Source organism: Seriola dumerili, unplaced genomic scaffold (genome assembly GCF_002260705.1).
Source record: "Seriola dumerili isolate Sdu_G_001 unplaced genomic scaffold, Sdu_1.0 BDQW01000138.1, whole genome shotgun sequence".
In the NCBI taxonomy this organism is placed as follows: domain Eukaryota; kingdom Metazoa; phylum Chordata; class Actinopteri; order Carangiformes; family Carangidae; genus Seriola; species Seriola dumerili.
In genome coordinates, this window is record NW_019174393.1 from 17,753,923 (window position 1) to 17,770,793 (window position 16,871).

General features: G+C 39.9%; 2 protein-coding genes across 5 annotated transcripts; one reads left to right on the forward strand and one right to left on the reverse strand.

The window, feature by feature from the left end:
* The first annotated feature begins 152 nt into the window (after positions 1–152).
* On the forward strand, positions 153–10,953 carry LOC111224950 (chloride anion exchanger-like). 2 transcript variants are annotated; one of them, XM_022749656.1, is made up of 19 exons: positions 153–335; positions 414–553; positions 1,520–1,630; positions 1,986–2,146; positions 2,227–2,391; positions 3,159–3,311; positions 4,284–4,366; positions 4,462–4,609; positions 4,859–4,972; positions 5,167–5,244; positions 5,412–5,507; positions 5,635–5,741; positions 6,523–6,592; positions 6,785–6,877; positions 6,964–7,059; positions 7,173–7,394; positions 9,627–9,681; positions 9,888–10,024; positions 10,630–10,953. In XM_022749656.1, exons 1-19 carry the CDS (start codon positions 208–210, stop codon positions 10,648–10,650), a joined length of 2,178 nt encoding a protein of 725 aa, XP_022605377.1. In that variant the 5' UTR covers positions 153–207; the 3' UTR covers positions 10,651–10,953. The 2 variants fall into 2 exon arrangements, with proteins under 2 accessions (XP_022605377.1, XP_022605378.1); XM_022749657.1 differs by having other exon boundaries at positions 2,248–2,391.
* Positions 10,954–11,927: 974 nt separating this feature from the next.
* Positions 11,928–16,438, reverse strand: cbll1 (Cbl proto-oncogene like 1). 3 transcript variants are annotated; one of them, XM_022749660.1, is made up of 6 exons: positions 16,419–16,438; positions 15,378–15,524; positions 13,987–14,093; positions 13,619–13,702; positions 13,460–13,533; positions 11,928–13,252 (listed from the first exon to the last, which is right to left on the reverse strand). In XM_022749660.1, exons 1-6 carry the CDS (start codon positions 16,429–16,431, stop codon positions 12,247–12,249), a joined length of 1,431 nt encoding a protein of 476 aa, XP_022605381.1. In that variant the 5' UTR covers positions 16,432–16,438; the 3' UTR covers positions 11,928–12,246. The 3 variants fall into 3 exon arrangements, with proteins under 3 accessions (XP_022605381.1, XP_022605379.1, XP_022605380.1); XM_022749658.1 differs by having other exon boundaries at positions 15,360–15,524; XM_022749659.1 differs by having other exon boundaries at positions 15,360–15,524; positions 16,403–16,433.
* Positions 16,439–16,871: the final 433 nt, after the last annotated feature.

The window sequence follows — 16,871 nt, forward strand, 5'->3', positions numbered from 1 at the left end:
CAACACAATGAATCATGATGTGCTCGTCATGTTAATGATTCAACCAAGTAAAGACAAAACTGACAGTGATGATATTGATCTCAGACCACAGATTAGATAGACACAAACTCACCGCACAGGGAGGAGTGGGCAAAGGTTCTTCTAGGAATCTATCTCCAGAACCTTTTTACATTATTCTGGGATTAGATTCACACGTGAGGCGCGAGGATGGCGACTTTGAGGAAACAGTACGTGGTGGCCAGAGATGTGTACTCTGAGGACAGCTTTGCTGAAGATCATGAGAAGATCTACAGGGCGCACAAAACCATCCTGGACCATGTCAGAGAGTATCTCAGGTAAGTGAGTCCTGGTTACACGGAGAGGAGGATTGTGGTCTTTGATTCGACGTAATCGCTTTTTGTGTTTGTGTACAGTTGTGATTCAAAACGTGCCAAGAATGCAGTACTCTCTCTTCTGCCTATCATTGGCTGGCTGAGGATCTACAGAGTGAGAGAGTGGCTGCTGGGTGATGTGGTGTCTGGGATCAGCACTGGATTGGTGGCTATCATGCAAGGTGAGGAGCAGGACAAGTCTGTGACTGGAAAGTCCCATCATTGTTGGTGCATTCAAGGCAACTAAAGCCATATGGATAAATGTAGTCACAGATTGTGGTCATGAATTCATTAAAAAATGTTGGTACTGAATTCTGATCTGTCATCTAGACCGCCACCCTTTTCCTTTGCTGTACTGTCTATCAGGCACTGAGTTCATGGTCAGATTCTTACAATAGTTTACTTATTCTTTGATTTTTAAAACTGCTCATTTTAGACATGTTAGAGTGTCGTATGACTGCCAGTAACAGCAGCTAAAATCACGTTTGATGTAAGATTAAAAAATTTAATTTCCTTTTATGGGATCAATAAAGAGTCACGGCGACAAAAGAAAGTACAAGCACAGGCGCACAGGATGGAAGATAACCTTAATGATCTTGCATAATAAACTTGTAAAAGAGAATTTTTTTTATCTCAATGGGACTTCTAGGTAAAATAAATAAAACAATAATAATAATAATAATGATATACTCTACATATTGAGCATCAATGCATAGAAAAGTATAACTAAATACGATATAAACCATGCATAAATAATAATTCAAAACTGAAAAAAGGGTTAAATAGAGTAATAATCCTCAGAGTGAAATAGTTTTTAAAGTATTGTATTGGTAAATGTAAATGTCTCCAGCAAACGTTATCTCCCAGAGGTTTCACTATCATTTCAATCTGTTCTTTAATAACTTGTTTTTAGGTGAGTAGGTAAGCATTAGCTGTTTAGCCATCCACTGACTTATAATTCTGTGGGTAAACTGGTGGATTAGTTTCTTGTAGTAACTCAGCAGTCACTTTCCAAACTGAAAAAACACTTCTTTGACTATTTACTTATAATTTTTACCTTCATCGTGTGTTTTCTCTCAACTTATAATACCTGCAAAATATACTTTTTATTTAAAACTTACTTCTGTGTTTTTTGTGGTCTCACTCAGGACTTGCTTTCTCTCTGCTGGCCTCGCTGCCTCCAAGCTATGGACTTTACACAGCTTTCTTCCCCGTGCTCACGTACTTCTTCCTCGGTACTTCAAGACACATATCTGTAGGTATGTCATTCAGTGCTCTCTCATTCTTAAATATATCAGTTTTTCCCTCTATAATAAACAAAACAGTAATTGTCTAATTTGGTTTCTCAAAACCAGCTGGAAAATGTAGTTAAAAGTAATTGTTTAATTATAAGTTGTTTTTTTTTATTCATAATTTATTGGTGACGCATTTTGTCCTCAGCTGCCCTCAGCTGTCCTCCGGTAATAAAAACAGTTTTCTGTAAATAAGCTTAAACATTTCACTGTTTGTAAAAGTTATTGATCTTATCCTTTTTTGAACACATGGAGATAAGCTGAGGTGTGATATAGCTTTAACAGCGTCTTCTCCACCCATCCACACCCTTGTTCCCTGCAGGCTCCTTCCCAGTCCTTAGTCTGATGGTCGGTGCCGTGGTGACCCGCCTCGTCCCGGAGGACGGACCACCAGCAAACATCACAGGCTTTGAGGGTCTGACCCAGGACCAGCAGAGAGTCCTGGTGGCCTCCTCTGTGACTTTCCTCATGGGGATTTTCCAGGTAGACTTGACTCTGTTTCTGTTCATCTGCATGTCCTTTGGGAGAGTTTTCAAATCAAGCTTCTTTTCTGTCTCATGCAGCTTGCCATGGGTGTTCTGCAGGTGGGCTTCATCGTTGTCTACCTGTCAGACACTCTGGTGTCTGGCTTCACCACAGCAGCTGCCGTTCAGATCCTTGTGTCTCAGCTCAAGTTTGTATTGGGATTAAATGTCCCAGGCATCAGCGGTCCTCTTTCTATCATATATGTAAGTCCAAGATGTGACAGTTGTTAGATAGACCACTCCCGATGTTTTCATCATGCAGGCAGTACAGGAGAATAAGGGAGATAAGGGAAAGAGAACAGATTATAGCTTGAAATATGCAAATAGTTCTTTGCGATGTAGAAAAAACAGCACAAATTTTGTTCTGAAAGGTCTTCTGAACTCTCAATTTTGGAGTTTAGGAAATATCATATACATATATATATATATTATTTGCTTTCTTGTCAAACATCATAAGAGCAGATCGATACCGCTCTCATATCTGGGCAGTAAATATGAAACTAGTGCCAGTAGCTGGTTAGCTTATCTTAGCACAAAGACTGGAAACAGGTAGAAACAGATAGCTTGGCTCTGTCCAAAGGTAACACCTTCCAAACTCTCTAATCAACATTATATATCTCCTTTGTTTAATCCATTCATAATAACACCACAAGTAACACCTGATGAGCTGGCAGGTAGCTAGTTAGCTTGAACTTTTAATCTGTAAATTCATGCTTATGTTTATACAGATCACCTCCAGTCATGGCTGTGAATCTGAAACCCACAGTAAACCATTGTAATAGTGCTGATTGTAAAAATTGAATGAAGGTCCAAATATCTTTCTCTAAAAGTTTTATTTGTAGTGCAAAGTGCATGTTTCAGTGAGGTGGTTTTCAGTTTGATAGCCTTTTTATGTCTGTAGCATCTTCACGTGGTCTTCTGTGGAATTCTGCCATATTCTCAAATACAGTGTTTTTGCTTCTTTGGCTCAGACCCTGGAGAAGATCTTTGTCCAGATCACCTCTACCAACATCTGTGACCTGGTGATGTCCATAGTGATCATGGTGGTGGTGTTCATTGTGAAGGAGCTGAACGACAAATACAAAGCCAAACTGCCAGTGCCCATCCCCATAGAGGTTATCATGGTGAGGGAAGTCTTAAAGAAGATACTGGTTTTGCATGGTTTAATTAAAGTACACTTTGAAATACTATAACTATATGCAAACGTAATATATGTACATATATTTAATTTCCATTTTTGGAATATATAAAAACATTATATATGAAACCTATTAGAAATTTCATTTTTGACATATATGTCTACCCATACAAATATGTAATGTCAATGTATGTATTGATAATATATACAGTATATGTATTCAGTCCAAAGGTCTGAGACCATTTTCCCAGAATGTGAAGACAGACATGTTTAAAATTAATGAGAAATTACAAAGGAAAATATATAAATAAACATAGAGAATCTTATATGTATGTTGTTTTGATAAACTATCAATTAAATACATATTGTTAACAATATTAGATATTTTTAATATATGTACAAATTCTGGGTATTTCATATATGTTATAAACGTTTATCCTCATATATCCAGAAGATGTATATATGTGATATTAATATATCTTCTTATAGGTGACATACATGGCAACATCACTGTTGAAATAGGGACATAATGGTGATTCATTACATTTCTGTATGGGTAATTTTCCAAAGCATAGCATATATTTGAAGATTAATTCCCTACCTTCCACACAGCCACTGGTTTCAGTTCATGCCAGTAAACTGGCCCCAGAGGATAAATCATACAATATCAACAAAGAGGGATTTTTAATTTAGGCATTGGTAGTTACTTATATTAATGTCCTGGACTGGTATTCATCAGCCAATCCCCAAATAGGGATGATATAGTTTCCCTCAAGCTTTTGAACATAGGCACGGGAGTGTTTACAAAATAAAATCCATGTATTGAAATATATATGGATTTCTGCTTATTTCAAGCAAGTTTCCACAAGTAGATGTTTTTTTTTTTTTACCATAATGAATTGAAAACTAAAGCGGCCAATGTTCTTGAGACTCTCAGGTGTCTTTTCTATTCACACAGACTATCATAGCTTGTGGGGTGTCCTACGGCTTCAACTTTGAGAAGAGATATGATGTTAATGTTGTTGGCAAAATGGTTAGTGGGTAAGTTTCAAGTTCTCCGCATACAGTGAATCTGTTTGCTGCTGTTTCCATCAGGCAATTCAGATAATTCAAATTCAAACACAATTATCTTTCAGGTATGAGTCTCCCATTGCACCCAATATGGAGGTGTTCCAGGAGAGTGCAGTTGAGGCCTTTCCCATAGCCATAGTGGGGTTTGCTGTTGCGTTCTCTGTGGCCAAAGTCTACTCTATCAAACATGATTATGCCATTGATGGCAACCAGGTGAGTTGAATATAATAAACTTGTCTTTCCTGGTCTGGCTCTGATAGACTCTATGATAAGACTCATAATTTTATTTACGAAGATATAAAGTTTCATTGAATTTTGCTTTCATATCAGCGTTGGGTGTGAGCTTTCATGTGTTACACATAGAACAGCAGGTCAAACTAGATAATAAAATAAATGCAAAACAAAGGCAATCTTTCACAGCCAGAGAGGAAACCACAGTAACTTCTCCTTTCTCCATCCCAGGAGCTCATCGCGTTTGGAGTTAGCAACATATTTGGTGCAAGCTGCAGGTCGTTTGCAGCCAGCACGGCACTCTCCAGAACAGCCGTGCAGGAGAGCTCAGGAGGCAAAACACAGGTCGGAAAACAAATCTCACCATTTCTAGTATCTGTTTCCTGGGTTGTGAACTTTTAATGGGTCATTATCTGGAGACATTTCTGTCCTTAAAACGATTTACACAATCTGGTTTATGTTACTATTATATTCCACCACTGGCATCTTAAAAATCAAACATTAACTTTTTTTTTTTTTTTCTTTTTTTTTAAATGCAGATTGCAGGGTTGATCTCAGCCATGATGGCAATGATTGTAACTCTGGTACTTGGGTTCCTGCTAGAGCCGCTTCCCAGGGTGAGACTCACTTCTGCAACTTCTCATGCCAAAATTTTATTTTATTTGTTTCATGTATCTTATATGGAGGGAAATTTGGAAATTTTCCTGTCATGTTGATTTATATACACAATGTGATGAAGGGATATTTTTTTCTTACACACCTTTAATATTGAATTTGACCGCAGTCTGTTCTGGGTGCCTTGGTGATCGTCAACCTGAAGGGCATGTTGATGCAGTTCAGAGAAATCCCATACCTGTTGAGGAGGGACAAACTAGAATGTGTAGGTATTATTCAATTTAATGCCAAAATGTTCATGTGTTTATAGAATCCAACTTTTTAGCCATTTGGTTACTCCCTTGCCACAGTCCATTCTCTGTCAGTGTTTGACCTCAAGTGTTTTTCTGCAGGTGGTGTGGGTGGGAACGTGCCTGGGTGCCATCCTGCTGGGCCTGGACCTCGGTCTGGCCGTGGGCTTGGGAGTGGAGCTGCTCACTGTTGTCATCAGGACTCAGTTGTAATTACACAATTTGTGGCATCTGATATCAGTTTGTTAATATGCAAAGTGACTTTGAAGGAAATAATGAGAAAGTGATAGGTTTAGCGTAGTTGATGAAAAGCCCTGTTTAGTGCACAGCAACTATGTAGAAAAGCAAAATCTTATCGTTGCTTTAAGTTGACTTTTTCCCATGAATACCTTCCAATCACATTACATCTTTAAAGTCATTTGTGCATCCTGCTGCTGCTCACTAAAAGCGACTACATGGAACTACATGGACCTTTAAATTCTGACACTCACATCAAAAGTATGCTCTGTGAAGAACATTTAAAATTTCCCACAGTGGAACAAAAAAAAACGTAGTACCAATGGCGTGTGCGCTACTTTCTACTAACAATACCACAGAGCAATTTATTACATTTTATGAATGACAATTCTTCATAAGCATCAAAAATCTCACTTGTCACCATTGAGTGTGCATCATATATGGAGCGGTAAAGTGATCTATATCGAGCTTTAGGGCGAACCGCACCTGTCACCAGCAGTCATCACGCAGCACGTCCGCCGTGCTTGGCATCAGCTTACACGATTTCTCGGTACTGAAGTTCAGTTAACCTCTCAGTGCCATATAGAGCAGCTTGTGTTAATCTTAGTCATGAAACATTTGACTCCTCTAGGTACTACGGTCATGCCACTTGGTGATGATGATAATAATCTGTGTATTTTTTTTAAAGGTCATGCATCATCTTCATGGTTTCCGCTCCAATATTAATGTTGAACCCTCTTCATGTGTCTGCAGTCCCCGCTGTTCTGTCTTGGTTAACATCCCTGGGACTGACATCTACAGGGATTGCAAAGATTATCTGCATGTAAATATATTGAGTTACATAGTCTGCTGTTGTAACCATATATGGACATTACTGGGGATGTTGTTGCTCTTATGTCTGTTCTGATGCTTTTTGGCCAAGCAACCCTGAAATAATGTTTTTTCAAGGTTTTCATTTAATGTCATTGTTGTCCTCTGAATTGTGTTTGTTTAATCCTGATGCTTTTCTTCTCAGACATCCGAAACAAAGGGAGTAAAAATCTTCAGGATACCGTCCCCCCTCTTCTTTGCCAACATAGAGTTCTTCAGGGAAAAGCTTGAAGAAGCTGTATGTACAGTATATGTTTTGCTTAGTATTTCTCTGTATGTGAATATGTAGTATGTGAATATGGTGTCAACACTTGGTTGTTGCAGGTCGGATTTAACCCCTTGAGGATTTTGAGGAAGAGGAACAAGGCCCTCAGGAAAATCAAGAAACTATTGCAGGAAAAGGATGATCACATTACAGAGGTGAGACGTAAAACTGCTGCAAACCGAAGCACGCTGAAGAAAATGAAAATATGAATGCTCAGATTTGTTCTCTCAAAAAGCTTTACGCCTACTTTCATACGCTTGTCTAACAGAGGGGTTTGGCAGATTTGTTTTTCCAAACAAATGATGAGTCTTACATGAACACGAAGGAGTTGGATCTGCCCGCTGACCTCAAAGGTCTTCCTTTCCGGATGGACTGGAAGGCAGAGCTTCCCGCTAACATCAGTGTTCCCAGAGTGGAGCTCCACAGCCTGATCCTGGACTTCTCTGCTGTCTCCTTCCTGGACGTGTCTGCTCTGAAGGGCCTCAAAATGGTAAATAAAAAAAATAAAAAAAAAAAAAAACACAAGTCATGAAAAATTTCTTTATCTTGTTGTGTTTGTGTGTCTCTGATTGCAATGACAAATTGCGAAGCCACAGCTGGAAATCCTCTGAGTATGTTATCACAGCAATTTTAGCTCCAGTGGAACAGCAGTGGTGGAAGAGGTATTTAAAGGTCCCATATTTTCTTCTTCTGTGTTTTATTTGAAGTGCTGATCCATAAGAAGATAAATGTGTTGTTTTAAGAGCCACAAACCATCTCAATCTCTCTGGTTGGTGAGCTTGACTGTTTTCTGAGTGATCCAATAAAAATATAGCAGATTTCAGGAAACCACATCCTATAAGGTTGAATGGTGGGCAGGGCTGTAAACTAACTTTTTGGCTCACCAAACAAATCTACCGGCCAAGTAAATTTTTTACCGGCCAAGTAATAAATTGCCTCTTTTTGTTACATATACATCTGTTTCAGTACTTTTCATTGAGATAACAGTATTATATAGCGATATATATTTAGAAAAGAGACCAAAATATTATTCAAAATACATTTTTAATCTTTTAAATATATTCAAAACATTGCGAACATGGACAGTGCCAGCACCAGTTAACCTCCTGTTCTCATAACAAATGATAATAACAAAATTCAAGGAAAATTTAAAAAAAAAAAATAGAACAGAACAAAGTGGATCAGTGCATGATCTAATCAGAACTCATCATCACTGTCTTCAGCAGACACCCTCTTCGCACGGTGCAAACAGCGTGACATTTGCTTCCTTCGTGCTCTCGGATGGTCTCGAGTTTCATCGTTTTATTGACAACCACAAATGAATTGGTGCGCTGCTTTTCTTTAGCATATTTTCTACAAACTGAACAAAACATGATACCCGCCGCCTCCTCGTACTGCAGCCATTCCCTCTGAATCTTCCATTTCTCATTGAAGTTTCTTACTTTTGCTTTTTTCTTTGACGTTTCGCCTTTTTCATCTTCCTTTCCATCTATCTCCTCTGTACTCTTTCTTTTTGGGTCAGTCACACCGGGTATGTGCCTCCGCATTGCTGCGCCGGAACCACACTGCGCGGGCTGGTGGTGACGCGTGAAGGCTGATTTATACTACTGTGTCAAGTCGACGCCGTCACGACGCAGAGCCTCTGCGTGGACGTGAACCCCCGACACAGAGCCTCTGCGTCCGTCAACGTGCACTTCCAAAAAGGCATTTTATAGCAGCAATGTTTTGCTATATTGTGACAAACATTTACCTGCCCCATGGCATGTAGCCCTCCAAAATTAAGTCGCCAGGGGAATATTTTAGTCGCATTTGGCGAGTGGCAACCGTTAGTTTACAGCCCTGATGGTGGGTAGAGGTGGGCGGGGCTTGGGGCATGGCTGAGAGTGGTGACTGCTTTGTTGTGACATCACAAAGTTACAGAAGTCCTGACGGCTGGTTTTAAGGCTCAGTTTCTGAATACAGGCTGTGTGCATTTCTCTGTGGACTGAGGCTTTGATACTTTCACAGTATTAATATAGAACCTAGACCTGCTTTATAATCAAACTACACATGGACATCTGCCTTTAGACTATATGGGACCTTTAAATCCAAAAAAGTAAGAATACCAATATATTTCTGGGTAAAATTCCTGCATTCAAAATCCTTAGAATGATCAGCAAAATATACAGAAAATATCTGAAAAATGCCCCTTGTAGCAAATGTATTGTTATTTTACATCATTAGATTGTAAATGAGGTGAAGGTAGTTTAAATTATTTTATATAAAGCACAGTTAGGTATTTTAGTTCAGTGGTTCCCAACCTATGGGTACAGGCCCCTTCTGAGGGTCACAAGATAAATCTGAGAGGTTGTGAGGTGATTAATGAGGCAGGAATAGGAAAAAACTAAAGAAAGTTTTCTCTAATCTTTGCTTTTTGTGAAATATTGGATCATTTTGACCCTTGATGCCTCAAACAGTAGTGGCATAGAAGAACGAAGTAACACAAGTAAAGTACAAGACCCTTAAATTGTTCTTACAGTACTTGAGTAAATGTACTAAGTTACTTTACATTGCTGTAGCACAGCAAAGGAGAGCAGATCAGTAAAGTGTTAGATATAGACGGTATGTTAGATGAAACTTAGATAATGAGCTACACAAGAGCAGCTGAAGACAGAGCATAATAAATGATGAGTGAATACCCATGTAATTAAAATCTACTGTTTATTGTTTCTTATCACCACAGGCGCTCAAAGAGTTCATCCGAATCGATGTGGATGTTTACATCGTGTCATGTGATGGTGAGTTTCATCAGCATTTCTTAAAAGCACAAGATAGAATCAGTGGTGACACTTGTACACTGACCACATGAGGTGAATATTACCTGTGCAAACCCATAATGCACTTCTCAGGCAGCCCAACTCCAATGTGAATGGGTAAGTGAGAGGAAAATTGTGCAGCTCGTGTACAGTGTAAATGTCCATTTACATTTCACATGTGTTGACAGCGTACATCCTGGAGAAACTACACACCTGTATGTTCTTTGACGATGAGATCTTGACGTCCATGTTCTTCCCGACCCTTCACGACACCATGCTGCATGTGTTTGAAAAACACGAGGGAGACAAAAGTAAAGGCTGGGTGGTAAGAAAAGACTCTTCATGGGTTATACTACATCATTCTCTCTGATTATTGCCATCCTCTGGTCCCGCAACAGCAGAGCAGAAAAATATGAAGTGGTTAGAAAGTTCAGATTACTTGAACTTATCTCTTCTTACTCCCAAGAAGTGAAAACACAACTTTTGTCAAGATTTTGATTTCTTATGTTTTACATCATGAAAGAGAATAAATATTAATAGTATCTCTTGTACAATAGAGTCATACACTTACAACGGCTGTGGCTCAGGAGGTAGAGCGGGTCCACTAATCAGAAGGTTGGTGATTCAATCCCTGCCTCCTCCAGGTCGCATCTCAAAGTGTCCTTAGGCAAGATTACTGAACCCCACGTTGCCCCTGATGGCTGTTCCGTCAGTGTATGAGTGTTATGTATGAATGTGTGAGTGAATGGGTCAATATGGCAAGTATTGGTGAGCACTTTGAGTGTTCAGTAAGACTAGAAAAGAAAAACCACCTTACTCCATATATGAACAAAATAGTTATGCAACACAAGCATCACGATGGAGCAAGTCTATGTGAGTGTTCATGTAGTATAAGCAGTTATGACACTTCACTGTTTCCTTTTTTTCAAGTTAATAGATACCAAACTGTAGAAGAGCAACTGTCTCCAGGAAGATCCATTCACAAGGAAGAATGTTCATCTACAGACTACAATGAAATGCTGTTAACACTGAACCATTTTTAATCTTCCACTCACTATACTGCCACGATGCAATGTTCTGTATGTTTAGTGAGGATTTAGTGATTTCATTAAAGATGGTTCTGTATTTGCTGTCACAGAAATTGTTACAGTCTTAGCTTTTCTTATTGAAATTGTCTCTTTAATATGTCATGGATCAGTCTGTAATGTCAGCTAAAAATGCTAAAAATCAAAGTGTTTGTACTTCTTTTTTTAAATGCTGTTTCTTTGATTCTGTCATTTCATGTGTTTTAAATTGTGTCTGTCCGTTGTTGCTACTTTTGCGTTAACAGGGTGTTGCAGTAAAAGGGCACATATGTTCAGCCAACCCACCCTGTATAAATAATGTTTAAATAAAAAAGATGGAATACATCTTAAATGCTCCAGATGTGTTGCATTGGATAATCCAAATTGGTTTAACACCGTTCTCACAATATTAGGTTTTTAAATGCTCTAAACACTCTTCTAAATTTATAAATCAGGATAAATCAAACTGTAAGATGACGGCAGCTTAGATATCAGCCAATTCCTGACATTAGGACAGGACATGAAAAGAGTTTACTGCACCAGACAGAATGAAAACATCCCTGCATATCATATGCCTGCAAGTCATTTTCTAATATTCATTTCAATTTAGGGACATGCTTAAAACAGTGGTTCTCAACCATAGTGGTTTCCAGGCAAGGTAGGAAAGTAGGGGAAACATTTGTGCTACACAAAATTACATTTCTTTTTTCTGACTTTATATAAACTGTTTTTTTTCTCCTTGCAGTTTACTTGATAACCTTATCTTGTCCATCTTCAAATGACAATCTGAGAATCTCTTAAAGTGGTCAGAAACTGCAGACATATGCATCCTTTCGATATGAGTAAACAAGTAAACCAAGGTTTGTTTTACAGGGGCACAAGAAAAAAAAAGTGAAAGCACTGCTTTAGACTACCACCAGACATAGCCAGGGGACTGACAAAATGTCTTGAAGACACACATTTTGAGTTTTCCCAAATGTTCATACTAGTTTTCAAAAGATGCAAATTTCTTGTATTGTTTCACCTACCATTGATGTTTAATTTCAGAAAATTGCTTAAAATCATCAAAACTTAACATCTTCTTGGACAGATCAAGATGTTAAATGTAAACCTTAACCCTAACTGCTGTTGTTAACAGAACAAAACAAAGATGAGATGGAAATCTACTGTTAAAAATTTATTGAGACATAGTTAGCATCTTTCATTGTACAGTATATATGCATGACTTCGGCTGACATATATACAGAAATATAAGCTTTTAAAAAAAAAGGAACATTCTTGCTCTTCTCCAAGTCTGTAGTTTGTTCAGTGGGATGTTCAGTACAGTTAACTAAGAGGTGTACCACATACACACTTGCCTCTGGGCAGTATTATCAAAATGAATTTCTACATCCTGTAACCCTGAGGTTTACTATCACATTATTTAGACAAGCGGTATGGAACAGAATGACACAGACTGTTGCCCATTCATTCAGATAGCAGTTTACTGATAGTAAGGCCGGTAGCGGCCCTGATCTGGGTGATGTGGTCCCGGCATTTGGCCCTGAGGAGGAGGACCCTGCATTCGTGGAGGTGGGGGCCCTCTCGGAGCAGGCCACATCCCAGGACTGAGCCCTCCTGGCTGGCTGAACGGGGGACTGAGGGTGCCCTGGTCTTCAGGGAACTGCTGCATGGAGTTGGGGTTGTAGTGATGAGGTGGGGGGGCGTTGACAGGGGGGCCACTGTGTTGTGGTGGAGGTCCTGGGTGGTTCATATAGGGGGGCATCTGGCCCATAATGTGCCCAGGTGGTGGAGTGATTGGTGGGGGGGCTGTGGACATGGGGGGAGGGGGGGCCTGGTTGTACACCATGTGTGGTGTCCCAGAGGCTTGAGGAGGATGCTGCATCGGGTGGCTGATAGGAGGAGGAGGGGGAGGTGGGGGGCCAAAGTGCTGCTGCGGTGGTGCCATCATGTGGTGAGAGTGGGACACAACAGGTGGCTGGCCAGGATAGTCCCCAGGGTGGTGGTGGGGGGGCTGACCGGGGCCTGGCCCCCCAGAGAGGGGCTCACGAGAGGACGAGTCATCTTGGATGGGCACGGTGATGAGATTGCTGTGTTTGCGGGTTGTTACCGTGGCGATGCGGAAGGTCTCAGGACCAAGACCAGAAGTTGGGGGCGGAGCTTCGTGAGCAGAGGGCGGCGGCTGACTGTAGGGGTCGTGACTGCCATGCTGGAGTGGGTTGGGTAGGTGGACATGGTTCTTGGGTAGGTGAGGCGGAGGCACACGGAAACGCTCAGGGACCTCGGATGAAGGGGGCATGTGCACAGGCTCCTGGCGGCCTGCGGAGGACTTGGCTGCCCTCAGGTGGCGGTGGTTGACATGGGCCTGCAGGTCACGCTGGGAAAGGTAGGTGCGCTTGCAGCCCGGCACAATGCTGCACATGTAGAGGGAACCACGCTGGCACTGCTCGATGCGCTGCACCGGGTCTGTGCAGTTGTAGAGAGTGAGGCTGGGCACACAGGGACAAAATTAGAGAGAGAAAGGAGGAGTGAAACAAACAAATCGCAGGAGGAAATCGCAGAGCTCAATGCTACACATCTATTTGAGCAAAACAACAGGTTTAGTAAATATCTTTTTAAAATATGACAATAATGAAATTCCAGCATTCACTACACCACAAAGACTACAAAACATTTCAGTGGTTCAGATGTCTCACCCTGGGCACATTTTCTCTCCTTTTTTCTCATGAAGCAAAGCACAGTCGTAGCAGAAAACATGTTTGCAGGGGATCTGAGGAGTAAAGAAGTTAAGAGTTAGACATCAGCAGTTCTCTAAAAACATCTGCAGACAATAGTCAGATTGACAGAGTACATACCATCCGTCCATACAGCTGGATAGGGAGACCACACTTATCACAGAAGTGAATTGGGACTTCATCCCTTTCTCCAATCAAATGTAACTGTTGGAAAAGGACCAATGAGTTCAAATCTCTTAAAGTTAAAAAATTAGACAATACTCAAAAACTAAAACTATAACCCATACGCTTTTCTGTTTGATGATGGGAAAAATAACTGTTTAAACCTATCTGACATAAAGGACAATATTTCGGACAGTCTGGAGGTGCATCATCGCTTACAGTGTGCCAGGCAACAGGAATGAAAGTGTCCGTCATTAATATCTGTCTGAAAATACTGACATGTGTGCGGAGTCTTTTCTTTGGCCTGATTATCCAGTGGGATGTACCTTATAGTCCCAAAACAGTGGCTGGGGAAATCTCCTCTGACTCGCAAACACATCGCCAGCTTTGGCACCACAATCAAACCTGTCCTCTTGCTTGAAGCCAAAGCTATCTGTAAAACACAGAGACAAAAGTGTTAATGACAGACTGCAGGAAAAAAAAAACAAGATTAGAACACCCTAAAATTTTAACTAAAGCCGTTAGTCTTTAGCTGAGTAACTTTGGTCCTTGATAGGTCTGAGACAAAATGTCAGTTCATTGATAATTATGGATATCTCAAGAATATCAACAAATAAAAACTAAGCATTTTTGAGCATGTAAAAAAAAAAAATCTCTTTATGCCAATCTGACACTGTAAAATAAAGCAAAAACCAGAATTGAACTTTGACATTAAAATATTGACTTGAATTGCATTTTACAGTTACATAATCTTAATATCCCTGGGTTTTATAAAATAAGCTATCCTATTATCCTGTATCATTCTGTAAGATCGTATGTCAAACAGTTGTTCATGGTTAAACTTGTATTAACAAACGAATCAATGTTAAAGTAATGACTTCAACATACCTTGTTTTAACTGAACTAAACATAACAACTGAAGAGTGTATCATGTGAAAGATCCTCTGTCAACCGCCTGAATTGCTGTCTATAGTCTATTATGGTCACCATGGATAATTTAGTGGCGCCCTCTGGTGGTAAAAGTGTAAACTAGATGACGTTACCACATAGTGCTTAATATAAAAAAATGCTTGAGTATTGACTCTTTTCTTTATTTTTTATAAATTGCATAGTGCCCCGGCCCTCCTGATCACCAAGTTAGGGAATCCTAAGTAAAACAAGGAGTGCTATAATCCTCTTTGTTTCATTAACTTCTTGTACAACAGACACAGACATCATAAAGTAATTTTGAAACAGTTAAGTCTAAACATCCTCATGACTCATGGCAGAGAAGAGAAACTGCAGTGGCAAAGAGGACATGAGATCTAACTTCTGACCCACACCAGCACTGACTGAAAGACACCAACAACTCTGCTTTAACTAGTGCCTCAGATATCACTTCCCGGGTTGATAAATGCCTCTGTCAGTGTCAGCAAAAACCATGTGCTTCAACAAACTGTTGTTTTGTGATTCCTATAAAGCCATTATGATGTTTTCCACCTGACAGCTGTCTTTTTACTCACTTATTTATCATGCTTGATTCTACAATCAAAGCAGACAAGGAACCAAATAAATAAACATTAGAACATTGTATATATACATTATGTATTTTTATTGCCTGCATGAAACAATTATAAAACTGTAATATGCTAATTGTCTCACTTCCACTAATTTTAAAATGCAATGCTAGGATGCATGGTGAGCTGCAACATGTGCCTACCATCTTCTCCAGTCTCACTTTTAGATGGCCTGCTGCTGGGTCTCTGCACGCGTGGCAGAGGTTTGCTCCTTATGGGCTGTTTGGATATGAGTTTGATGGGGATTCGTCTTCGAACATCTGGGCCACCCAAATTCCCAGAGCCATCACTTCCTTGAAGATCATTGTCTGTGGAAAATAAGGATCGAGTTACACTAATTTTGTATAATTTTGAAAATGTAAATTAATAGTTCATAAATGAACTGACTAGTGAAAATGCTGAAATCCCACTCCTTGAGTGATTTCTTATTGCATTTGAAGTAAAATTAATATAATGAAACATAACCCATATGGAAACAGTTATAGAATTGCCTTTGAGGAAAAGTTGCCCCAAAGTCAGGATGTGCAAGTGCACTGTGACAGGGCGTGCAGCAGTGACCCTGCTTGTCCACAATTTTTAAAATGACATTACAGACTAACATAGCAATGTCTTGTAACTTTGGGTAACCAGCGAGGTTTATATTATCATATCAAAATTTATTTAGTATGGCCTTACCGGTATGGCTTTAGAAATACAAACCAAGAAGAAGGACTCATACATTACAGCAAATATTCTGAAGACATGCTTTCAGTTATGACAGCCATCGCAACATCTTAGCTAGCTTAGTTAGCACTGTGCTAACATTGGTCAGGTAGCATTCGCGCCCCAACTCAATAGCAGCTTGCGGTTACGCCTACTAACGTGCGGAAAATGCATCGTTCCGCATTCAATATCGTGACTACATTGACTCAGTTACAAAACTAGATGGTACCCTGTAGGTTCGTTTTAGTCTCAACGTTAACTTTTGGTGAATAGAAGTGATTAAGCTTTACTCCATCGCTAGCCACCTTTTTAGCTAGCCTGGACCATGCTAGCTTTAACGCTGCCCTGGAACATAAAGGGATGCCGTAGCAGAATCATACACTGCGAGGATGATGTGTCGTTAGCTGACGAGCTGTTATAACAACAATTGTAACTGCATATAAACATATATCACGTAAAATAAGTTTGCTAAGGTCGGCCTTACTGGGCATTTTCCTTACCGCTTTGGTCCATGATCCAACGAGTGAACACAATGCATTGTGGGAGAGAACGGGCGAGGAGAGGAGGTGAAGGGAGAGGAAAGGAAAGAAGAGAGGAAGGAAGGAAGGAAAATTAGTTGGGAAAAGGCAAGAAAGGTGTTGGATAAAGAATGAGTGGACATAATAAGTTAAGGAAAGAGGAAAAAAAGTAATTAGAAACACACATTTCAGGATAAAATGTATAACGAGGAGGCACCCTCTGAAATATGTACAAATTCAAGGATAATGTCTATGATTCATCGCTCACAGTCAGTTCTGTTTGGCACATCTAGCTAATTGAACCCAGTTTTATACAACAGCCCTGCAATAAATGCTACCTTTTAGAAGGTTATGGTTTTCATATTTGGTTGAAACTGTTTTAAAGAAGTGTTGATTCAACTGTACTTTCGTTTTGGAGCATGTAGTTTGTGGTGC